At 40.2% G+C, this 25,371-nt stretch overlaps 1 protein-coding gene across 6 annotated transcripts in view; it reads left to right on the top strand.

The window, feature by feature from the left end:
* The window catches only part of DIP2C (disco interacting protein 2 homolog C), a 317,670-nt gene extending 293,600 nt beyond the window's left edge, over positions 1-24,070 (top strand). For all 6 annotated transcript variants that reach the window (XM_066991456.1, XM_066991457.1, XM_066991455.1 and 3 more), the window contains 5 exons: positions 11,699-11,756; positions 12,610-12,684; positions 13,843-14,017; positions 15,614-15,737; positions 20,489-24,070. In XM_066991456.1, coding sequence (XP_066847557.1) covers positions 11,699-11,756; positions 12,610-12,684; positions 13,843-14,017; positions 15,614-15,737; positions 20,489-20,741 — 685 coding nt within the window. In that variant the 3' untranslated portion in view covers positions 20,742-24,070. The remainder of the gene's footprint in view (positions 1-11,698; positions 11,757-12,609; positions 12,685-13,842; positions 14,018-15,613; positions 15,738-20,488) is intronic.
* Positions 24,071-25,371: the final 1,301 nt, after the last annotated feature.

The raw sequence follows: 25,371 nt of genomic DNA, 5'->3' as shown, positions 1-25,371 counted from the left end.
GAACGTCTGTCAGCTTTGCTGGGAGACATTGTTCCCTTGAGAATGGTGATTTCTGAGGATGGAAATTCTGAGTCTCGTTCCCCAAGAAAATAAAAGAACAGTGGTAGTGTTTCAAAGATATGTGAAAACAGTTACTTAGGATTTATTATTATAGATTGCTTATACACTGAGCCCAGTCTCAAATACAGGCTCTGTCAAAGGAAATCAGTTAAGGCTTTGGCTTCATTTTAATGTATTCCAGCAGTTCAGACTTCATGCAGGAAAAGAAAAATAGCCTTTTATCCTGGCTGTCAATTGTTTATCATTCTGCACTCTATTTTATTGAAACTTTCATGTTGTGTATACATTGTTTTGAGTAATACCAAGCAACAAAACCACGGGAGCTTTTTTCTAATTCTCAAGCACTTCTTTTCCATCTACCTTGAAAAATACCCTTATTATAGGGTTACCAGACAAAAGAACTACTTAGCTAAATTATCTAAGCTACAGCCACAGCCGTGCTCTGTAGCACAGTCACAGCATGGAGGAGAACTGTTTTATGGTCACGTAGCAGAGAAAAGAGACTGGGGGGAAATATGTCAGAAAGAGACATGCTAATGGCAAGCGACAATAAAATAGTTACCTTTGTGAAGCATTAATTGATTAATCATACTTGAAAGCAATTTACCAATGGCAACAGAAAAGAAACTTCGAAAATTGTTCCCTAACGCTCTGGGGAGCAGTGCCTTTCCCAGCTCCTGTAATGGGTTACCGTGTACAGAATCCATTTGCAGGTTACAGAAAATCCCAGTCCTCAATTGTTGACTCTGTGTGAGATCTGAAGGGGTAATACGGATCTATTACTGTCCCTTTTGACACTTCACCACCTTTTGCCTTACACTGAGATTCAGTAGGCACCGTGTGTAGAGTGTGTTGAGGTTTGGAGTGCTAGATACCTGGGGAACTGTTCAAAACACCGACCTGGCAAATCACTGGCCTCAGAAAAGCATCAGTGCTTTTAAGCAATAAGCTCTTTTACGAATTGTGTCATGTCAAGTGCCACCTCCAGCAGTGCCATTCCAGTCATCCTGAGCTTCAGGGATCTTCTGGTACAGGTAGCTTTATTTCCAAGTGTCACACATTACCTATGCTTTTTTTTAAGATTGTCTGTTGCTGTAGCTTTTTTTTCTTCTCTCTTTTTTTCTTCCTATTATCACAGAAACAAATTGTCATGGAAAAATGAAAAGTCTTTCACCCCTGTAAAGTCAGTAGAAGAGTTTCATTCTCCATTGAGAGGAGGAAGGGTTGAGGTCTTTAAAATAAAGCTTAAGTCCCTCTAAGTTTTAAGTAGGCTAAGTTGTGATGCAGTTTGATTTTGAGGATTCTTTGGAGAAGTGTATGGCTTTTAGGCATTCTGCCCATTAACTTGTAGACTCTCATTAGTGAGTTTAAGCTGTCTGTCACGGTACTGGCAAAACCTTCCTTGTTCTTCACGTATTTGCTCAGGAGAAAATCCAGCCTTGGCTTTTTAGCGGCATTATATTTTTGTTTCTGTCTCAAAAATCCTGTTGGCACTATTTCTGATCTCTGGGAAACAGATCTCCCAGAAAGAAAAGTTCATTCTGGACGATGAGTTTAATAGCAAAACTTCAACTTCTGGCTTAGAGGAAAAGTCCTGGTGTGCCTGACCTGGAGGAAAGGTCCTCTCTTGCAGTTGCTGCCTGCACCAGGGGATGAACCAAGAGCCTTGCTCAGCCTCTGTGCAGCTGACTAGGCTGATTTGGAAATCAGCTGATGACCTGGGTAACTAAACTGTCTAGAACATTGTCTGAGGGATTGCACTGTTTATATAAGAGGATCCAGAGTTATAGCAAAAATCATAAATATGCCTGTCTTAAGAGCTTTGAAAGATGTCTTATGTTTCCAGGCATAAATCATCTTCAGTTGCAGGGTGGGAGAAAGGGACAAACATCCATTAACTTTCAGATGGGAAGCCACCCCCCTTGTCCCAGTCGGGCTGAGTTATGAGGCTCACCTAGATGGGAGTCCTACAAAGTAATTCCTGTGCTCCATAAGAACAGACTCTTGAGGTATTTGCTCCCTTGAGTCTACTTTTAATTTGATAGTCTTTTTCAAGGGAACAGAATATTATCATTTTAGTGGAATAGCACAACAAGATTTGACTCTAGTGGTGTTTTTTGAAAGAGGATGTGGTTTAGAATACCTTAACTATAAATGGAGAAATTCCAGTTATATTTCCATGGAGGGGCTGGGAAACACTGTAGTGCGTACCAAGACAAAGACAAAGAGAAGACAAAAAGCCTTAGCTTTCGAGGAAAGTAGGTGTACTGCACCTGAACATTTACATAATTGTTTGCAAGTGCCATTTGCATGTCATTTTTCAAATATTAACAATAAAACTAGATGGAAAATGTTCAATTTTTGTTTTTACAAACCATTTTTGAATTTTCCAATAGCATTCCAGCTTATTAAACCAACACTTTTATTCCCGAAGAATATCTGATGCTATCTAAAAAAAAGGGATTGCCCATTTCAGCATGTACCGACCTTCTCTTGGTGTTCCAGGTCCGTTTCAGTCTTGGAGGCTGGGAATTGATATAACAAGGTGGCAGGTTACCTTTCTGAGGAGGATTTGTTAAAAATTCTTCCACTTCCTTTCCTAAAAGCCATACTTCTCTCTTTCTTTCTCTTGGAATTTGCCATGAGTCTAGCCATACACTTAGAGGAAAGTCTTCCCCAAAAATGGAATTTTCATTCTTCCATTTTCTTTGAAGATAACATGTATTTTGTATTTGATTTTTACAGACAGTGTATTCTGAAGCATATTTTGCTTTGTTTTCCCCATTGTGGTATATGCAGGAAGTTCTGGCTGAATATGAGAGGGCACTTCTTCACGGTGAGGGTGACAGAGCTCTGGAACAGGTTGCCCAGAGAGGTTGTGGAGTCGCCTTCTCTGGAGATATTCAAAACCCGCCTGGATGCCATCCTGCGCAATGCTCTAGGTGATCCTGCTCAGCAGCGGGGATGGACTAGATGATCTTCAGAGGTCCCATCCAACCTCGGCCATTCTGTGATTCTGTGATCTAATGGACCACTAAACAGTGATTCTTTAAAATTGCCAGAAGTCATTGACCTAGAGTACATTTACGGCTTCGGCAGTAGAGGAAAAAGTGCTCCTTTCCCATACTGCAGCCTTAGAGTGCATTTCACAACAGAAACAACTGTTTTGGAAGGAAAAATGCTTAATGAATACCTGTAAAATTTGGAGCAAGCCTTTAAAATTCTGCAGACCTAGCTGCGGTACGCTGTAAGAGATGCGTATGAGAGATGTACGTAAGAGATGTAGCTCCCTAAGTGCCTCCCATCCATGTTTTCTTTCTCCCCTTCTCTTGCCAGCCTTTGCAGGAGGACAGACAGGGCTTTTGCTCTCCCACGCACTGACGGTTATTTGCCATGAATAATTCAGCAGTGGGTGCCGTGCTGGTGGTTACCCCTGGGAATTGGGCTCTGTCACCTTTGTGACCCACTCCAGCTGTGCTAGCCTCAGGCACTCATTTGGCTCCTGTTGTCAGCAGAGTCTGTGGCTGTATGAATACTGAATGACTCGGGTGTGGGAAGGAGAGCTCAGAAAAACAGTAAAAGTGTCCGATATTTTTATAAGGATCCCTCCCTAACTTTGTTAGAGATGCAATGTCCTTTCAAATAGCTGTATTCAATAGCTCTTAATATACTGCTTCAAGCCTCGCATATCCTCCTGAAGATTTTATATCCTAGAAGCATCTGTTTGCAGATGATGAGCTTATTTATGTGAAGAGCCTTATGCAGCTCAGCCAGGGTTCCCAGTGAGCCTCCTATAAGAAGGATGGTCCCTCTCCAGTGACTTCAGGTGTACGTGGCACTGCAGTCCATTGCACTACTGCCTTTTCTTCAGACTGTTCATCTGTGGTTTTAATTCCACTAAACAAGTGTCTCCACGTGTTGAACTTCATGCACTGGAAATGTCTCTGGTGGTAGGTAAGGAGAGGGAACTTTCTGCACGTTCTTCCCCAAAAATGCAGGGTGCCCACTCCATGAGTCAGCTGGTGGTGTGAATCCTGAAGCTTGTAGCAAGAGAAGGAGCCTTATAGGGGGCACTTGATTTCAGAAATTTCACCTTTCAAAATACTGTGTGAATGTAGAATATAAACATTGCATCGGGGAAGCTAAAATTATTTCCATCATTTGTTAACAATAAATAGGGTAATTCTATTCCTTGAAAAAATTTTAATGTCACAGATTTTTTAGAATGAAAGTTTTCCCTTTGTGTGGAGTCTCTTTTTCCCAGTTAGAACTGGGAGGACAAAAGATTACAAAATAGGAAAAGCACGTTGTATCAAACAGAGTCATCAGCTCCCAATTGTGATTATGAAAGGTGCTGTAAAAACAATTAGCAATAAACAATGTGTCCTGGGAGGTTTGTAATCTAAATAAAAAGATAAAAGCTGAGAGCAGCATTATGCCTGTTTTTGCAGTTATGAACCTGAAGCACAGAGAAATGCGATGCTGTGCCTGCTGGGGCACGACAGGTGTGAGACAGAGCCAGGGGGCAGGTGGGGCTCTCCAGTCCCAGTCCACTGCACTGACTTTAAATGGTTGTACATTACGCTTTACACAATCTGTGAAGTTAAACAAATTAAATGTAATTCCCATATAATAAAATCTGAACATTTTCCAGTACTTTAAATCTGAAAACAGACATAAATATGGAATTTATTTTTATACATTCCCATAGCCATTTATGATAAAATTACTCTTTTTTCTTTTATCCTCTGAAGCTTGGAATACTCGTTTCTTGAACCTGAGTTCCTGCTTCATTTTGGTTCCTTTACAGCTTTCTGCATTGTCTTAAGTCCTTGTGTAACCCTTTCTGCTTCTTTATTCAGGCATCTGAAGGATAGGAACTGGTTTGCTTTCGACCTCAGCGAGTTTGGGACATGAAGCACAATTTAGATTTATAATGAAGAAAGTCTTTAAATTAATGGAAATTATTTATTGATGTTTTTTAACTGAACTTGTTGATTAAAGAATTAACAGGATTAAAATATGCCCTAGACATACAGAAGATTTAATGGTTGTTCATCTTGTTAGATAAAGTTTGCCTAAACCCAAAAACTCCCTTTTTCACTCTCAGTTGTCTTTTATCTGTTATCGGAAGTTGTCATGCAATGAGAAGAAAAGTGCTTTGAGGAAACCAGGATGATGCAGGGAAAGTCTTCTTCATTATCTAGATTTTCCCTTCAGCCAAAGTGTTCAGCAGTGCCATCTTCCTACTTTTCTGATCTGGCTATTTGAACAGGGTATTTCATCTTGAAAGGCAGAGCTTATCTTCTGCTTTGATCGGTATTTTCATTTTAGGGTAGAATGAGCTCATTGACGTGTAAATTCTGGAATAGTTTATTTACAAATATTTTATTGTTTGTGTAAAGAGAAGATGCACTGAAAGCCTTGAGTGCCAAAGACTTCTTTTAGGTAGCGGTATGTGTCTGAAAGGTGTTGATGATGGCATTAATACAGGGCCATTTAAATCACAGCTGGGTTATGGGATATAGCTACACTAAAGTGCATGCCCTCTGAAATTAAATGTCTTAAAACTAGGTTTTGGTTAAAGTTTCCGATGAAATAAGAGGTTTTTTTTCCACCAGGAAAGACCATTTTGTTGAAATTAGAAAAGTCAGTTTTGACAGATCTTTCACAGCTTAAGAAAAAAAGGTAAAATTTTCAAAATGGTCAAAATATCCTCCTTTATCTTTTGAATTTTTGCTCATGATGGTTGTTAAAACATTTTTAGTTTGGAGACTTAATTAACTTAAAAGACAAATACTGAAAAACTAAACTCAAGTAACCTCTTTTTTTTTTGGCCTGCAGCATTTTTTTCAGATTAAGTTTACAACCTCACTTCATATTTCTCCTCTTGGTTCCAGTTCAGTATACAGAATTTTTCAAAACATCAATTTCTTGCATGATAAGAAAATATCCACTCTTTCCCCACAACCTCAATTTCTAACATAAGATGACAATCAGCAAGAAATCTTAAGGAATAAGGCTGCAATGAAACCAAGGAGCCCATCAGCTGTGTCTCCCTGCCACAGAAAGGCTGTGGCCAAGGAAAGGGCCTAGGAGACAAATATCAATATTTTTATATATTCAGTGTATTTTCAATATGTGTTAGGCTGTACTTACATCGTATCGTATCTGGTTTCCTTTAGTTTTTGTTGCGGAAGTTTTTCAAGCATGACAACGTTCCAAGTCAGCTACTGAAAAAAATAAAATACTAGCAGAAAAGGTAATATTAAGGAAATCAAAGAGCTGGACTGCCAAGCTGGCATGACTGCAAGGCGGCATGGTGTGAGAACAGACCACTCAAGATAGGAAGAAGAAGACAAATTAAGGGTTGGTAGGCTAAACAGGGAGATGAGAGCTGGCAGTGATGGAAGATGCCGTGCTAGTGCACGAGGCTGGCTAACAGCAGAAGATGTTGGCACGCTGGCAAGGAGGTGGAGGGCAGTTGCCATGGCTCGGCCTGCGGGAATGGCTCTAAAGGAAAGATAAAAGTTGAAGGTGTGGGGTTTTGCCAAGTATTAGTTTAGAAGGCAACCTCTGTAGCTGAAATATTTAACAAGAAAAGTGGAAAAATCTTTTGAACTGTATGTGGGGAGCTAGTTAGAAATACCAAGAGGAAGATAGAAAAAGTCCATGCCAAACAGGGCGGTAAAAAGGTTCCTGACTATGAAATACATTCAGCTGAGAAGTAAACTCTGAAGGGAAGTGGAAGAAGCCCTATCATTCGAAATATTGTAACCGGAGTAGACAAAGCATTCGAAAGTGCACTGCAGGGAACAGTCTTTTTTTGGCAGGGAGCGAGACTTGGATGACCTAATAGTTTCTTTCCATCTCTATTAGAATCACAGAGCCCGAAGTCTCTCTCAGTGCAGTAACACAGCCCTGTTTGAAGGTTTTCCCAGTTTTGGCATCGTAATGTTGGTTACTACCACGCTGCGCGCTCCAGACTCCTGATTAGCAAAGCACTCTTTAATGGCTCTGCTGACAAACTCGTTGATTAAAGAGAATACCAATAAGCTGTGGAACACATTTTGGAGAGTTTTTGTCACCAGATAGAAAACAAAATTTGTGGCTTTATGTAAATAGTTAGGCAGAAAGACATTGTTACTGTATTTCTGTATCCCCTTCATTACACGATTATTACAGTGCCAGTTGGTTATAGCTTGCCAGTTTTCATTCTGAAGTCAGATTTCAGTCCTATTTTTCTATAGTAAGAGTCGAGGAGATGAAATCCATCCAATATATTAAATTGAACAAGAAAGAATGTAAGCACATATTAATGCTATAGCTGCCTTTCATATTAAATCCCATTAGCCAGGCTTTGAAACATAAGAAGCTTTCTCAACTGCACATTGCCAGTTATAGATTTTTATTTTTTTAAAAAAAGACTAATTCTTAGGAACCAGAGAATAAAAATTTAATAATTACACTCTCTCATACCCTACTATATAAATACTACAGATTCATTATGCATCATCATTGCTTATAGCTTTGTAACAGTCCAATGATTCTTAAACATCTTCTGCCTCTCCTCCCCAGCGAGACATTTTGGTGGGAGAGAAAGCCCATGTTTTCTCTGCATTTGGTCACTCATTTATGTTTTCCCTCTCGGCTTGGCTGCAAACCACCAGAAGGTGCAAAACTAGCTTTCACGCCCAAGGGCAGCATCTTCATCCCATCCACTTGATTTTCGGGCTCTTTGCCCAGGCTGGCTCTGCTGCCATGTTCTCTTCTGCCCTTCCCAGCATGACTCGAAGGCAATACGAAACAGTGGGAAGGCTCTACACTCACTTTATAAGAGACTTTTTTTCACAGCCTGGAGCACTGCAGAGAAACGGGACTTGCCCTTCCTGCAGCTCTGGTGCCTGGGAGCACGTTATGATTCATTGTGAACTCTAAATTTTGAGAAACAGTGTCATAAGGAGCCATGAGTTCCTTTGCCAGCATCATCTGTGTGATGCAGAGGTGGTATTTCTCCTGGGTCTGAGGAGCCCTGCGCTCTACCTCTTGCCCGCCAGGCAGGCTTGGGGATGGTGCTGCTCGCTCAAGAGGGAAGGTGAAGAAGTTCTCAGTCATGTCTGCTGTCTGTTTGTCAGTGCAAAAATGGAAATCTCCAGGGAGAGGAGTGGGAACAATTGAATTATTTTAAGATGAGACAGAGCAAAACTAATTTTAAAAAACTATCGCATGATGTCCATAATTTATTCACAGTACTAGTCCCCATAGAGTTAGTAAGACTATTATGCACTTAAAATTAAGTATGCACATAGGAGACAGTAACATCAGAATCTAATGTTGCACTTCTATTTTGTTTAAATCTCTCTGTGGCAAAATATCTTTTATTATTTCAGAGTTGTTAGAGGTTTAACAGCATGCTCCCAAATGTATTGTGAGCTTAGCCAAAGCTTTTTAAAATGGAGTCTAAGTTCTTGAGCACTACCAGAGCCCTAGCAGAAAACCTCCAAGAAATGTTTCTATGTTTAGTGCACTGCTGTGATATTTCTGAAGGGATACGAGGAGGAAAGCACATAGTGGGAGAGCTTTAACAGAATTGGAAACCGAGAAGTTGCACCTTCTGGATCTTTGTGTGCTAAAATTCAGACAAGGTTAAAGGAAATAGCTGGAGAAGGGAGCTAGAAGAGTGTGCTAGCAATAACAACAAGGTGGGAGGCACAGATGCTGAAAGGACAGGGGAAAGGGATGGTCAGAATTATGAATGTTGATTCATTTCCAGTAGTCACTCACTGGTTTTTAAATGTATAGCTTTGTTATACGTGCTTTATTGTATGTGATTCCTGCTGGGCCTGGAATTCAGCAGCACATCATTGAGGCACGTCTTGATGCCAGAAAGGGAGCAAAGGCCAGCAGAATCCCTACAAAACTGGACAGCTCTCAGATATGATTTTCCTGTCCCAGAGTGTTTTTGCTCCTGTTATCAAAATGGAATTGTTTTTAAACCAATCTCAAATTCAAATAAAGTACTCCCTGACATTGGTCACACCGTCCTTTTTATCACTTCGTATGGCTGGTTTTTTTTGAATTGTCTCTTTTTTAAGATCAAATCTTTGTCAAATCTTGGTAAATAATGAATGAGGTAACTCTGTTAAAGGAGGTACCAAGGGTCTGGGATGGTGACTAGTTCTTCTAAGAACAGCCACCTGTCTGTAACTACAGATCTAAAAATCAGAGATGTCAGTTGCTCAGAAGAGTTCAGTTAAAGGTGTTTTTCATTTCTACACTAATAGAGATTTTACAGAACATATATATATGTGTGAAGGCAGAAATGTAGGCATTAATTAACAACTGCTTCTTGCAATATTTGATTTTTTTTTTCAATATGCATAGAATTATTTTCAAACCATTTGCTGCATACTCCTAAACACCTAAGATTTGGCATGCCGTTTGAATAGCATTTCAGGTGTCTTATGGAGACATGCCCTTTATAGAGTAGCATGACTTAAGCCGTGCACATACACCTTATAGTGAAGTTCCTGGGTTTCTGCTATTCAGCTTTGGGCCCCTCTCTACAAGAAGGACATCGAGGCCCTGGAGCGTGTCCAGAGAAGGGCTACGAAGCTGGTGAAGGGCCTGGAGCACAAGTCCTGTGAGGAGCGGTTGAGGGAGCTGGGGTTGTTTGGTCTGGAGAAGAGGAGGCTCAGGGGAGACCTCATTGCTCTCTGCAACTGCCTGAAAGGAAGGTGTGGGGAGCTGGGGGTCGGCCTCTTCTCACAGGTAACTAGTGATAGGACTAGAGGGAATGGCCTCAAGTTGTGCCAGGGGAGGTTCAGGTTGGAAATGAGGAGACATTTCTTCTCAGAAAGAGCAGTCAGGCATTGGGACGGGTTGCCCAGGGAGGTGGTGGGGTCACCGTCCCTGGGGGTGTCCCTGGGAGCCGGGAAGGGGGTTTGTGTTCTGCATGCACCTCAGGAGAGCAGGTCAGGCTGCAGCTGCCCAACCATGCCTGCTCCAGGCAGCACCTCTCGTAGGGCGCTTTGCATCCATTTCATCTCAAAATTACTTAGAAAAGTGTTCTGAAATTGCTGGGAACATGGGTCGTATCTCTTGCTTTTAGTGTGAGGAACTGTTCACAGTGATGTGCCCTGCCCCATCCATCAAGGCTGAGAGACTCCCCCGCACCGCAGATAAAACACTCTTCACTATTCCTGCCTTGACCTTGACAATCCCAGCTTTTAGATAATTTTTGGAGCAAAGAAATAGTAAAAAAAAAAAAAAAAAAAAAAAAAAAAAAAAAAAAAAGGAACACCTTTCTCCATCTCTTTCTCCATCTCCTTTATGTTTAGGGGCTGAAATTGCTAAAGCTTTGTTCTTCCCCATAGGGACCTTTAGCTGAGGTCTCTGTGTCTCATCCCTCCTTCCCCAAACTGAGTGCTGCAGTACTCCATCTATAAAAAGATGACAAAACAGTCCAAAAAAGATCTATCCTGACTGCTCCTAACTGACTACAGGTTTGTGATCACTTCAGCTGGATCCAGTTTTCTACACATCTACACGTAGCTGTGCCTTCCCTGTGCCCTGTCTTGAACTGACATTTCTTCTGCGTTTTTTGTTGGTTTGGTTTGGTTTGGTTGTGGTATCTCAGGCTTTTTTTTTCTTTACATTCAGACAGTTGAGGGGAGGAAAGGGGTAAGAACTGCTCATTTGATGGAAGCACAGATTTAGATCAGTTAAGTGGATTATGAAATCGTGCAGGAATGGGAAGTTTAAGGTTTCATGGGCTGTTAGAGCTTCCAAGTTACCTCCCTGAGGACAAAGGAATGCCTAGATGTTACCAAAAGCTTCTTTGCCATCTACTGGCTGAGCTGATCAGCCATTTTAGGACCTTACAGTCTCTTTAATTCTAACCTGCTGAGTATTTTTCTAATGTTAAATGAGGAATTTCCTTCCAGACCATCCTGCCACCCCAGGAGAGCTGCCGTTGCTGTTGCTTTAGTGGGGAAATGAGTTACCTAAGAAAGGAAGAGAGCAGACCAGAGAGTCACACTCAGAAAGGGTCTGACCTCGACAGTAGTGACATTTTTCATTTGATATTTTATTTTTTTGTTACTAAAATGTTTACCAAGCACTGCCCATTGAAAATAATTCTAAGACTGCTAAGGCAGATCTCAGGCTGAGGCCTGGTTATGAGCTATTTAGAGATGACTTCGATTTTAACTATTAGCTACTCGTGGAATGTGGTTGCTCACTCAGCTCGCATGCTTTTGTTTCTGTGCCCTGACATTTATGATGTTCTTGTGGGAAATCAATACTTCAGATCCCTTTTGTTGTGAATAATTTTCTGCTTGGAATTCCATTTGCAAAAGTCTATCAAAACTAAATAAAAGGCACCAATTACATTTGAAGGATTTAATATATAAGAAAATGTTCATACACATCTTTTTTTCATTATTTTCCCAGCCGTAAGTCTTGACTAAGATTAAATATTGGGCCTGAGTATGTTCTAGAGGATATAAGCTTCATCTGTTCCAAAAATAGCATTAATCTCTGCAACCATCAACCCTTCCTTTTAGAAATAAATGTTAATGGAAAGCAAATAAATGCAGCCATGTATTATGTATATGATTTTACATGTGTTTTACAGAGTTCGTTTAGTAGAAAGAGGATCTCCGCATAGTTTGCCCCTGATGGAGTCAGGAAAAGTAAGTACTGAAAGGAGATTTAAACATCTCTCTCTTTCACGGTAAATATTTTCAGTGAATTTCCGTTTCTTTTCATTTTTTAAATGAATGTAGTGTTCAGAAAAGCTCTATCAACTGTGCAGACCTTTCTTTGCTGCTGGAGTTGCAGCCCAGTGGCAGTAACTGATTTATTATTGCTCTCCCAGACTCTGCATCTCGCTCTAGAAACAGGCAACGAGTGCGCCACTAGTACAGGCAGTTGTATCGATGCGGATCCACTGAGAACTGGTCTGAGATTGTCAGCATTTCGCTTGTTTACTTGCAGATGGCTGCTGACCATCTGCAGAGGGACCCGGCGTGGTGGGCAGCATCGTTGTGGGGACAGGCTGTCCCTTTTCTCGTTGAGGGTTTAACATCTGTCCACCTCTGCAGCCCATTACATGAAGTCACTGGCAAGAGCCTCGTTCTTAAGCGATTACATGGTGCCTCCAGGGCTTTCTTTTTGTTTCAGTCCAAAGTTTCATGTGAACAGGGCTTTTTTTTTTTTTTTTCCTGTTCTGGTACGTACTGTCAGAAAGACTTGGGGCCATTTGGTAGGATTTTTCTGCTTTAGATGAACATTTGATTTCTAACAAGTTTTTAATGATGTAACAGCTTTTACAAAGATAAGAGGTTTTGTAGCCTTTCCCAAATATCTCAAAATTTATTATATTGATCGGCTATTTTAATTTTTTATTCTGCATGTCTACTTTAACTTTTTAATGATGTTTTCTGGTTTCTTACAAAGTGTTTTTGTTTGTTTTTCGTGAGGAATAGTTAGCATATGTTTGCATAAGTATCTGCTTTCTCACTGTTGCATGCTTTCTTTCAATAGATCCTGCCAGGAGTACGTATCATTATTGCTAATCCAGAAACAAAGGGACCCTTAGGAGATTCTCATCTTGGTGAGGTGAGTCATGAAAACTTCACCTTTCTATACTCGGAACTAAATCACAGGGATAAAGCTGTCGTCATGTATGCTAGTGGTTTACTGTAATACATCTTATTAAATGCCAGGTTAAAAGATTGTGAATGATGCAGACCTTTATAGTGTATGAAGTGTGTAGCATGATATTCGTATCGTTATTAAAATTGTTACATACTCGATAAATACTAATAACAACTTGTCTATTAAAGAATTTGAAAAAAATCTGCTTTCTCTAACTACATTTGCTACTTCGTGCTTGACTAATTCCAATGAAAACTTACATGAAAAAATAAGTTTATTGATTAGTCTTATTTCAGCTAGATGGGTTTCTAGTGTTATTCTCTTTATAATCACTGTGCTTCAATGCACTGAAGTGCTCTCATTAGCTGATTTGAGCAAGGCTATATGTTTTTCCAATTTATTTTATGTTTCTAGAAAGAGAAAAAAACTTAAAATGTTATTTTCAATGAGCAATTAAAGATCTAATTAACAAAATGAAGGATTTGCTTAGTCATAATTAAGATTACAATCTGATTTGTGAGATTCATTTGGAAGATTTCATTGCTATGAATTTGGAATATTTCCATGATACCTTGAGTTCAATGAAGTGAATCCTTTTCCATAGGTAAAGGTGCCTGGCCTCTCCCTTTAAAATAATTTCAGTCCTGCTTCTAATGTTGTAAGCAATCCCACTGCACTGGTGCTGTTGGAGGTATTTGTGAAGGATGCCCTGCTGGAGCAAATTCACTGAACCGGGCGTGGGGAACTGTGGAAAGAGCACTGTGTCCGTGGGAGTTTCTGAAAATTGCCATAGCCCAAGTAGAGCTCGGAGCTAGCACAGTCAATTCAAGGGGGCTGTGCAGGTCTGAGGCCGGAGGGCTGCAAGGAGGGTGTCCCTGGAGCTGTGGCTGTTGCATTCCCCTCCAAGTGGCACGGCTCAGATCTACACTCCGACTTCGATGAGGTCAGGTTTGGGTCTAGACTGTGCCTGCAAATGGGTCAGAAACAGTTAAAAGGCATTATCTGATGTTATATGTATTATCTAGCTATGACTAAAAATATTTGCATCAAAAATTTTCAGTAATGCTTTGTTCTGGAAAGCTACTTTAATTAATACCAGTATAATTGCTTTTAACTTAGATATGGGTTCACAGCACTCACAATGCCAGTGGGTATTTTACCATATATGGAGACGAATCTTTGCAATCGGATCACTTTAATTCAAGACTCAGCTTTGGAGACACACAGACTATTTGGGCTCGAACTGGCTATCTGGGGTTCCTGCGAAGAACAGAGCTCACAGATGCAAACGGAGGTAAGAGGCTTCTCCTCATCTGCTAAGGGTCTGTGCACAACATTTGGATTAGTTTGAGGCTGACACTGTGTCTCTTGGCCTGCGCTATCTGACATGTTCAGTCTGTGAAGCCCTTAGAACTACAAAAAAAGACTTAGTTAAACAATCAGAAAATAAAGCAAATGACATTTTTTTCTTGCTGAAACTGTTGCTTTTCCTTTTCCATACCTTGGGTGCTATAAAGTCCCTCCACCAGTGACTATTTGCAACTGTTAATGTGCCCAGTGCTTCAGAATATCATCATTTGTTCTTGCAGGATCCACAGGGATATGTTTGTGTGTGTACACAAACCCCTGGTGTGAGTCTGGGCCCTGTCCTAACTCCTCCAACGACCACCTTCTTCCTCGGTTATAAACTTACTTACAGAAACTGCCTGTTTCTTGAACGTCTCTGTCTTTAGAACTGCCGGGGAAGGTTACCGAAATGCAGTGCCAGCAGGAGCCTGCAGGAGAAGCTATGGGGCATTTTGGTTTCCTGTCAGGAACATACAGGATTTCACTGTATCTCTTTCTGACATCCCTTATCTTGTGTGCACATGGAAGCAACCAAGCACCGCCAGGCACACAACGGGACTCTACTTGGGAGAACGTTACTTTAGGATGGCTTTTTGCCAAGCACAGTTGTGTAGCCTTTTTGTGTTTCGTACTGACAGCCCACCCTTGGGAAGACGCAGGATTCTCTGACAATACAGCACCTGAAGCATGTGAATTGCTTAAATCTTCTCATGGCATAGAGTTGCAAAATCCCCATTCTGCTCCCACTTCTGGCTTCCTGTGCAGAAAGTTCTCTGCCCTGTATTACTGGTAGAAGTAATATTGCCATTACATTACCACTGCGCAACTGTCTGAGCTAACATAAAAAGAATTAGTTATCCGCTTTTAAGTCTATTAGCAAATATTATTTCCTTTATGGATGACGTGCAAAAGTTTATTATCAACCTGATATCTTTTTAAAAGTCTCATTTCAGCCTCATTTATTTCTTTAGTCAATAAAAATTCATACTACAAGAGAATTATACTTCAGAGCTTGCCATCTGTCTTAATGACCAATTTGCTAAGTAGCACATAGCAAGTATTTCTAGCTTATGGATGCAAACCTTTGTGGCACACCTTAAGCAGCAGAACTGACCTTCTCAAAGCTACTGGAACAACATATTCCATACTGTTAGCGTCAGGTCCATCCTTTCTCTTTCAAAATAAAAAAAGAGAAGCAAGAAGTCTATTGTCTACTTAGGACTTTGCCTTAAAAAAAGAATGAGTCTGTTCTGTATCCACCTTCAAGACAAAAGGAATTTGTCCCACTGTATTTGGGTAAAGACACCCGCCTTTCTTTGTCAAATGGGAATAGCGTTTCTGCATTCCTTTTTTTTTTTTTTTTCCTGCTTTCTGCTGTATTTCAGCAATGCAGATTGCTTATTAGTTTGGAAATTACTTAGGGGTTTCATAAATTTGAGGATAATTTATAAATGTTATACTACTTGCTTATTAATGTGAACATTTTTGTGATTTAGTGTTCTAGAGAACAGAATCATTATTATTTTTTTCCCCTTACAAACAGAACGCCATGATGCACTTTATGTTGTGGGTGCATTAGATGAAGCCATGGAGTTACGAGGGATGAGATATCATCCAATCGATATTGAGACCTCTGTAATTAGAGCACACAAGAGCATCACAGAATGGTAAGGATTATATAACACCACAGTTCTTATATAAAGCTGAAATATCTATAATGTCTGGGGTTTTGCTTGGATATTGCAATTGATCCAGGAAATGGTCTGTCAGGATGGTCACAGGATTTATAACTCAGTGGTAAATGCATCTTTAGGATGAAAGTTTTCATTAGAAAATTTAATCAGGAAGGACTGTTTTCTGTTATCATTCAATATGTTTCCTTTTTTTGTGTGCTTTTAAGTATGAGTGAAAGGTTAAACTTAGAAAATTTGAGAGAAACAAGCAGCTTTCAGGTAGGTCAGTAGCTGTTTCTTGGAGTTTGAGATTTATATTCTAACCAGGAAAAAAAGGCTCAAGCTTTAAGAGTGTTTTTATTAGAAGGAGTAAGCAAGCAAACATTTTAAATAAATGAACACACTAATAAACTTTATTAGTGAACACACTGTTACTTTTGAATTAGTTATTAATAAATCAAGCAATGGAAATTGAAGCAGTAAATCAATGAGTTAATAGTGATGTTGTCTTAACATATCACATCATCAAACGCACACAGCAGGTAATCATTTCTTGAGGCCATCTTGAGAACAAATTGCTTTTCATTATTCTTGCATCAGAAGACCGAATCAGGTAGTTGTTTTGTTTTGATCTAACCTCAGCTCAGCCTTCTCCTTTCAACCAAAAAAACCATTCATAGCAGGTAGAACAATTCAGCTAATATAAGATATGACTCCCCATTTTGCTTTTCAGTCCTGTCTGCAAGGTGTGGCCTGCAGCAGTAAACTTACTAAGGAAGCCTAAGGACCGTACTGGTTGCTACAGTCACAATGCTTTGCTTTTTTCTTCAATATCTGTTACAATTGAGGTAGTTAATTGCTCAGCTGACTGTAACTGAGGTTTTACCTGATTGTAGGCTCCCTAGCACATTGCCACTGGTGACACAGTCTTGTTGTGCTGGCTAACCATTACATGGGGTAGAGGATACTGGGTCCTCATACAGACCAGTACAAACACTTAAAGGATACTGAGAAATGCTCCTTTCATATGTGTCATATTCTTGTCATCAGTGGATAGAAAGATGTCCAGGGACAACTCTAAGATGGCCACAGATTCATAAATCCGTGTGTTCAGCAGTACCTGTTTGTCAGAGATTTGTATGTCCTCAAAGTGTGAGCTCATGGGCAGTGAATGAAGGTGCCATATACTGCAGAAATGGTCATCATTGGTTTCAGTGGCAAAAAAGTTTTAAATTATATTCTTCTTCTCAAGACCACTGAGAGCTCTTTGGGGATACCTTTCCATCCTTCCCCTCTATTACTGTGGAAGTCCTGAGTGGGATAGGAGCAACTCAAAAAGGGTTGAGATAAGCTGGGAGGACCAAAGAGATGGGCCACTGGATATCTGCAAGAAGGTCGGAGTACATGCAAATACTTCTTAGTGCCTTAACTCTTCCCAGTAGTTGGGCAATAAGGTACAAGACACATGAACAAGATTTCAGGAAACATTATGTGATGCTATTACTACACTTTGCTCAAAGGCAAACATTAAAAGTCTTTAGGGTTGTCTTTTCCTCAGGGAGGAGAAGTTTCTGGTGAGGTAGATTTTTCTGATGTGGTCCTTGCAGAAAATGGACACACAGATGTTCAAAGCAACATCTGGCTTGCTTACAGTGCCCAACCTCTTCCTACCCAGTGGTCCACCTAATCATTCTCTCAAGTCACCAGCGTAAAGTTTTCTTTTATAGTCATTGTCCTGACTGTCCTTGACTTTTCTCACTCAGCTTCTCCTGGATATCCTCTTCTTATCCTTGGGAAAGACTCCTTGACAAAATAATACCTAGTAAAATCTTTCTTTGTATATTTACTTTGTATATGCTTTTCTTTGGTTTCTTTCTTTTTGTTGGAGGACACTGTTTTTTACGTTGCAATGACCCATTAAGGATTTATCTTAATGGCATTGATACCTATTGCAAACAAAAGCTACTGGCTATGTCCAGTCCATAAATTGTAAAAACAGTCTCAGCTTCAAAGAAACATGCTCGTTTTGTAACATTTAACACTACTGAGGAAAGCAGGGACTTGTTGACTGATATGTGATCCTGCTGTGCAGCTTCTGTTATTGAGGATCTGTAAAGGTCATTTACAATTAACTCTTTTTTTCTTAAAAAGTTTTAACAGCACGAAATCAGCAACCTCTGACTTCAGACCTCCTGTGTCTTGATATGTAATGAGCAACAGAATGGCACACAGTACATTTTCATTGTGATGTATAACTGCACCAAACATTTTGGAAAGTGTTTTTAATAATGCAAAATAACGTTCGTGTATGTAATTCAATTAGAGCGCATTGTTGGCTCATGTTAGCTCCAAAGCCTTGGAGGAGGAACAGTACATACTTTCCTTGAATTTGCTAAGAAGTGGTTTTCTCTCTGTGCATAATGACAAGTAGGTAAAGCTACACAAGATATTTGGAGAAGGAAATTACAATGGGCCTATATTTCTGGAGGTATTTCAACAAATTCCTTGCTTTTCCTGAAGCAGTTAGTGGGATGGAAGCAGCAAGAGGGGCCATTCCCAGCTCAGTGCACTGGCTGTGTTGCATCTTTTGGTTGTGACTGTGATTTCTTGAGAAAATGGTGCCTAGGTTTGTTTCTTTATTCATTTATTTTCCCAGGGCTACAAGTATAATATATTCATAAGTGATACATGCTGGCCAGTATAAATTCATCTCAACTGGTCGGAACATAAAGGACAGTCTTTTTTTGTACTTACAGTGGTCACCATTGAGTTGGAATCATGACATTTGAAATTTTTAATTAATTTCATTTATGAGTTTCAAATTAAATTGAGACCCTCTTAAGAGTGCCAATGATGCTAGGAATTACTAGCAGCTTCATGAAGGTTTGGGGTATCAGTCTGCTGGACTCAGACAAACCAGCTTCTCCCAAGCTGTGTTTTAGGGGCATTGCTTCTGAGACTTTCCATGAATAGTTTTCCAAAATAACAAGCTAACAGTGGGTTTAAGGCATGGTTTCAACTGCTATCTAATATTTTAATAAAACCTCCCAGGCTTTTTTGTTAAAATGTATTTAGTATTAACTTAGATGCTTGTGCAGCTCACTAGAACTTCTGTGAAAACAAGATTACAAAATAAAATTCATTTCGTAGCAGTACTAAGTCCAAAGGAGCCTGCACAACCTTACTCTGAGTACACATTGGTGTTCCAGATCAATAAACACAAAAGCTCATAAGAATTCTGTCAAACTACTTTTGCAGAATCTGAAAAAGAAACATGCTTGTTTTGTGTAAGTACTTGTGTAAGTACTGTGTAAGTACTTTTTCTCCTAAAGTCTGCTAAGCATCAACTTAGAACACATTTTCATAGCTAACTTTTGGGCAAAGGTGTGTTTCCAAAGTACACGGATATTCAGAATTTTAGTAGATCTAAAGAGTGCACTTCGGTCTCAGTCCAGCATTGACCTTAGTGTAAGCAGCTCTTTTCTGAAGTTAGCTTATATACATAATATGGTCTAACTTTCAGACGCTTTTGCTCAAGATAGTTATGGAAAATTATCCCCTGATCTTACAAGGTAAATGAGGACAGGGTTTGATATAAGAGTTACATGTGTAGAATATAATTATTTATACAACAGAATAAGGTAGAGCAAGAAATAACCACGATCTGTGTCTTAAACATGTGCAAAGAGGAACGAGACTGCTCTTTGTGGATTCTCAACCCTGCTGACCTTCTGTGAGGCTTCAGAGGCTGTGGAGAAGTGAGAGGAGTGGGGAAGGGGTGGAGGGAAGAATACACCAGGCTTTTGTACCCTCTCAGCCTCCATGTGGAAGGACAAAGGCCTTGTCCTTAGCTAGAAGGATGCCTGGTAGCAGAAACCAAAACTTACCTGCTTTGGTTCAAAGGCCTAGCCAGGATTTTGGGGTTATTCAAAGCTCGTTCAGTGAAGAAGAGACGCTGGTGATAACGGTGTTTCTTTGACCGTCTCACCTGTTCCTAAGGAACGTAAAAACTCCTGTCCCTTTAAACCCGACAGAACTAAACCACAACCGAAATAAAGCAGATGGTTTCTATGTAAACCAAGTGGTCCAGAAAAACCGGAGCTCTTTTGTACCGAGCTCGGACCTGCCTGGACCGCGGCCAGCCCACTGCAGGAGGCGCGTAGCACACCGGCCTAGCACCGTGCAGCCACAAACGCCCCCTCCCCAGCCCCCGGGGAGCTCTGCGCACGCAGCGTGCCGTGCAGATGCTCCCGAAGCTCTGCACCCCTATCCTAGGCAGAGTTTATCCAAAAGGTCTTCCAGGCTGGGCTGTGTGCCATACGGTGCTTTATCAGTGTCTTCTCTTCTGACCTCCTCTGCTCCTCTGGGCTGCTCTTCAGAAAAACCTAGAGGAAACGCCTCCACCCACACGTCGCATGCCTGCGTGAGCACGGCCGTGCTGTGACAGCTCCCGGGCTTCAGAGGGAACTGCAGTATTCCTTACTGCCTCCTCACACAACGGGCAAGGATTAGGCTCGAGGTTCTGTAAAGCTTAGCTCACGTCTTAATGTTGCAGCGATACTGAAGCGAGAGGTAGTGGGGCTGGTTTTCTGCCCTGCCTGCACACACGTTCCCTCTTGCCACTTAGGCCTTGTGCTCAGCATACAGAAGGAAGCATCGCGGTTGAAACAAGCAGTAATCAAGTTGGGATGAAATGGATTTTAAAAAAAAACAAGCAACTAATACTTCTTTTTCTTTGATTCCAGTGCGGTGTTTACCTGGACAAATTTATTGGTCGTTGTAGTTGAGCTGGATGGATCGGAGCAAGAAGCTTTGGACCTGGTTCCTTTGGTCACCAACGTGGTCCTGGAGGAACACTATCTGATTGTAGGGGTGGTGGTGGTTGTGGACATTGGTGTAATTCCTATCAACTCCCGTGGAGAGAAACAACGTATGCACCTACGAGATGGATTTTTGGCAGACCAGCTAGATCCCATCTATGTGGCCTACAACATGTAGTCTTGTACCTTAAAGCTTCCATGGACTTTACTATAGATGTATAAAATTTTTTGGTGTCCACTAAAAAAAAAATGTGCAGATAATATGCTGACACTCATCAGAACGGAACTGTTTCTATTTGGAACTTTTCAAAGCAGTCACGATTGGCAGGAAATAAAATGTGAAATGTTTTCTTTTACCACTAAATTTTAGAAAAGAAGGACTATGGGGTAAGGCCCTTCAGTTTGTTGGAAAAGCCCATTTTAAACTTTTTTTTTTTTTTTTTTGCTTATTGGACAATACTGCTTTTTGAGTAAATGTGGCTTTGTATTTTACATTAAGTAAGCTGAAGTAGATTTTTTTTATTATTCTGCCCTCCAAATGGATTCTTTTAAAACAATTTACATACTAATACAAAGAATTGTTTTCTTCATTTGTTTTAATATGTCGTAAAAGGATGATGAACACAAATCTGTTACTAACGTAAGCCATTTTAGGTCCCACATCTTAGGAAACTATGTAGTGGTACGAGGAGAATACCCAAAGTAGCACCTTTAAATTAGAAATCTAGCAGCTTTCTGTCAGAGATGCTGAAAGCACAGAGGCCAAAGAGCCTTTGCTGTTAGCATTAGAATGGAAGAAATTTATAAATAAGGTGTATTTCGGCAATGAACTTGCAAATATCTTTGTACTAAACTAAAAAGATAAAATAAGTTAACTACTTCTTCTGTAATTATGTACAAAAACGTTTAATTTATTTTGATCTCTTTAGAAGTATAAAAGAGAAGAAACATTCAAGAATATTAAACTCTTGAAATGTTTGCTAATATAAAAACAAAGTGTTGTATTATCTTGAGTGGATAGTATCACATCAAATATATATATATGAAATATAAATTCACTAATGACAAAAGATTTTAAAGTTTAAAATGCAGTACTTGTCACTTGCATGGTGTCTCCCACTGTAGATAATCAAATGTTACTCACAAATTTTTTGAAAAAAAAGCAATCCTGGATTGCTAAGTATCCCTGTCTAAAAGAATCCTCTAGATACCAGCAAGTGGAATTATTGCTGCCTTTAAGGCAGTGAATGAATTTAAGACTAAAAATGCACTACAATAATTTTTTTTTCTTTGCCATGGAGGCAACAATAAATATTCGTGCTGGCATGTGCATACACTTGTTAGACTTAGAAAAGGCAGGTTGAGGAATAGCACTGTTGTCTAGCTGCAAAACTTTGTTGCACAATTTTTTCATTGTTTTAGTTGGTGTTTTTATTGCTATAAGGAAAACTTCTGGGGTTATTTGCACAGAGTTATCAATTTGCCTCTCAGCTAGGACACATAGCTCGGTGGCCAAGGCATCCAGTTTACATTTACAGAAAACGATTGTTTCGATGGTCTTTAATTTATTCCTTAACGGAGAGGAGCGTACAGTCACTACAACCAATTCAGCACAAATCGTGCATCTGCTAACTAGTCCCTAAGCCAATTAAAACATCAGAGGAACTGAACTGCCTGTTTTAAGATCCACAGTCCCAGGGTCTCTGACCTGAGGCCGTCAGTGGGAGAAGAGTAGGAAAACATGCATCACGGCTGCCTTCATTTTACTACCTTTGGATAAAGGAGAGGTTTGATTTCCCAATTCTGCTGTCTTCCCTGCACCCCACACCCCTTTTTTTAAAAACTTTCCCCTTTCTTCATGTGGTTGTAACTGAATTGACCCGGTTGTGGTCAAGAGTGGGATTTACCAGCTGCAGTCCAAGAATGCTTTTCTTATTGTCCAAAATTACGTTCATGTGCTGGCTCTCATTACCAGGTATGCATGACTAAGATTGTTGCAGGGCAAACGTAATCACGTTTATATCACGTATAAGGGACATATTTTGTCTGCCTTTGCAGAATGCTGTACAAGAAGTGGACCCCTGCTAACGACAGTAGTTTTGTTTGGCTTCTGAGTCTCAATGCTGGTTGTTTAAAATCTTTTTAAAAGGTGGGGACATTTTAGTCTGCATGTACAGTACAGAGCATCTCACCATGTCAGACTTGTTTTATTTCAAATCATCTTTTCAGACTTCACTGTCCTGTGAATATTCCTATTCATGCTCTGAAGACCAATCCTAGATTTTGTCAACTTCATTTTCTGCTCCCTTTAAAAAGAATAAAATCTGTTTTTAATGGCAAGTCGCTGTAAGGTTTCAGACAAGATGTTGATTGATTACAAACATAATTGCAGTGTGTGAACTAACTTGTGAAGTCCTGCTATCGCTGATCTCAGTACTGCAAAACAAATTTAGCTGTCATTTAAAGCATCACTTTAACCTTCACGAAGTCAACTTTGCATTTGTAGAGAAAAAAAAAAAAAGAACTGCAATGCAGTTGTGAAGCGCAGTTAATAACAGCTCTCTTCTGCAACCTGTCATCCGTGGTTGTTAAATTCTGAGTTAAGAGAAACGATAAACTGAGTTTCTGGTTTTGTTGTGCAAGCAAAAGAAAGGAAACATTTAAGCACCATCAGACTGAGCAATAAAGAAGGATTGTTCTGTATTAGAAATCGTACTGTAGATAAACCATTCATGAGAATGTATAAAATGTTTGTCTTGTGACCTTGTGCTTTTGAAGTCAGACAAAACCATGTAATCAACTTGATGCACATGCACAAAACAGAGGGTACACAATGAACATTTAAACACAAAACTAATCAAACAGGAGCAGATTCCTCATGGTGCTTGTTTATTATATATATTTAATCCTGCTTGACACTTTACCCAAGGGAAGACTGTCCCTTTTATCAGTTGAATGTTAGCAGCGTTATTTCATAGAGTGTGGTGACTGGTTAGAGAAATTCATGTAACTCAGCCAATCACAGTTTCAAACAAAAATTTTTATGTGCAAAGGACAGCAACCTTCTTGTATGTTAAACCACCAGTACGCTTTGTACATCTGTGATAACGCCTGTTTTATATTCAAATGAACAAATAAAAGCTTTTATTTTTGTTGCTCTGAAAATATCAGTTTCTTAATTAGTCATCTAAAATTGAGCTTCCTAGAGCTGCCTAAGCTCAGTGGAGGAACATTGAGAGCTATACTGTAATTTTATTTTGTTTACCTCTCTTGTTGCATAATTTATTAGTACAAATCATGATACTTTTAACAATGTTTAAATACTGGTGTGGGCATTTATTGCTGAAAGACTTTCATATGGCAACAAATGTTTTTGTGAAATGTTTTTTTAATTCTTTTTAATATATTCAAATATACTGTTCACATTTTTGCTGAAAGTGTAAAGATTATTGTAAGCTTGGTAACATTTTGTGAGAAGCAATAACAAGCATTAGTACTGTAAAACTCCTCAAATTTGTCACATCACTTTTGTTGCAAAGTCTTGATACTGGCACGTTTCTAATCAGTCGTTTAAGTTACTGATCCAGGTGCTACATCTCTGCTGCTGGAGCTTTCTGCCAGTGGAAATGCATGGGGAACTGGTTTGTCGCACGTGGGCTTGAACCTCTCTATCAGTTCAGACGCTTTGGCTGGCCAGACAAAAACACTAGGAAGTGTGATCCACTTATTTCCATTGGCCCTTTCCAAAACCAACCGAACAAACATGATTTCAGGGCTTCTCTGGTTGGCAGCCAGTAGCAGCAGTGTCCACAGAGAACAGCTTTGGACCTAGCCCTGGTTTTCAACGTGTGATTTCAAAGGGTGAGGTTCGGAGTCCCTGTTTGTTGGGTAGCCCATCTGAAAAGCCGAGGGTATAAAATCCAAGCTCCGGTGGTCAAATTTCAGGCAGCAAGTCGAGGGTGGGAGGGGAGGATGGCTGGACAGCAAGTACTTAGTTCCTGATTCAATTTTATAAAGCATTTTATTACAAAAAACAAGGGCTTGATGTTTTTATGATGATGGTGATTAGGATTTTTAAAAGGTCAGAATGCTCTGAGTACACATTTTAGAAGTCATTTTGGCGAATGATGCCATAATGCTTGAAAAACTGGTGGGGAATCTCAACAGGAAAAAATGTAGTAAGGTTCTGTGAATCATTTCCTACACGGTAAGAGCTGTACAATTTATTCATTATTAGGTTGATAGTATTAAGGCAAAAACAACAACAACAAAAAAAAAAGTCTGATAAAAGACCTTGCGGCTTCTTCTGTGCACTCTTGGCCTGAGCTGCCAGAGTGCGGTACAGCACACGAGAGCTCCACAACACGCTGGGCAGCTTGGTTTCAACAGAAAGATCCACCTCTTTCATCCACCTTTACTTATCAGGGGAGCACAGAGATCAACAAGCTCCCACCAGGCTCCTCAAAAACAAAACGAGAGGCTCTGGGGATGCGGCTGACCTCCCACAGAGGTTTTCCCATTCGGCCCAGGGCGCTGTTAGGCCCCGGCAGAGGCCTCAGTGCAGCGCCGAGCAGGCCAGGGCCGGGTGATGAGGCCCAGGAGGGGTGGCCTGAAGTCACCATGGGCAGGGACCCCCTGTCCCCAGGGCAAGAGCCGGCCCTCACTCTGTTTTTCTATTTTTATTTCATTTGGGGAGAAAATTAAAGAGTTCAGCCTGAGCTATTGGTGTGATCCTGGGTGCTTCCTCGGCAGACTGCCTTCCCCAAACCCCTCATTCACCTTGCTGTCATTTTGGTAGATTTAGGCTT

The sequence above is a fragment of the Anser cygnoides genome, chromosome 2, assembly GCF_040182565.1.
Source record: "Anser cygnoides isolate HZ-2024a breed goose chromosome 2, Taihu_goose_T2T_genome, whole genome shotgun sequence".
NCBI classification, from domain to species: Eukaryota; Metazoa; Chordata; class Aves; order Anseriformes; family Anatidae; genus Anser; species Anser cygnoides.
The sequence above is the reverse complement of the archived record's forward strand: the minus strand, read 5'-3'. Positions and strand labels throughout refer to the sequence as shown.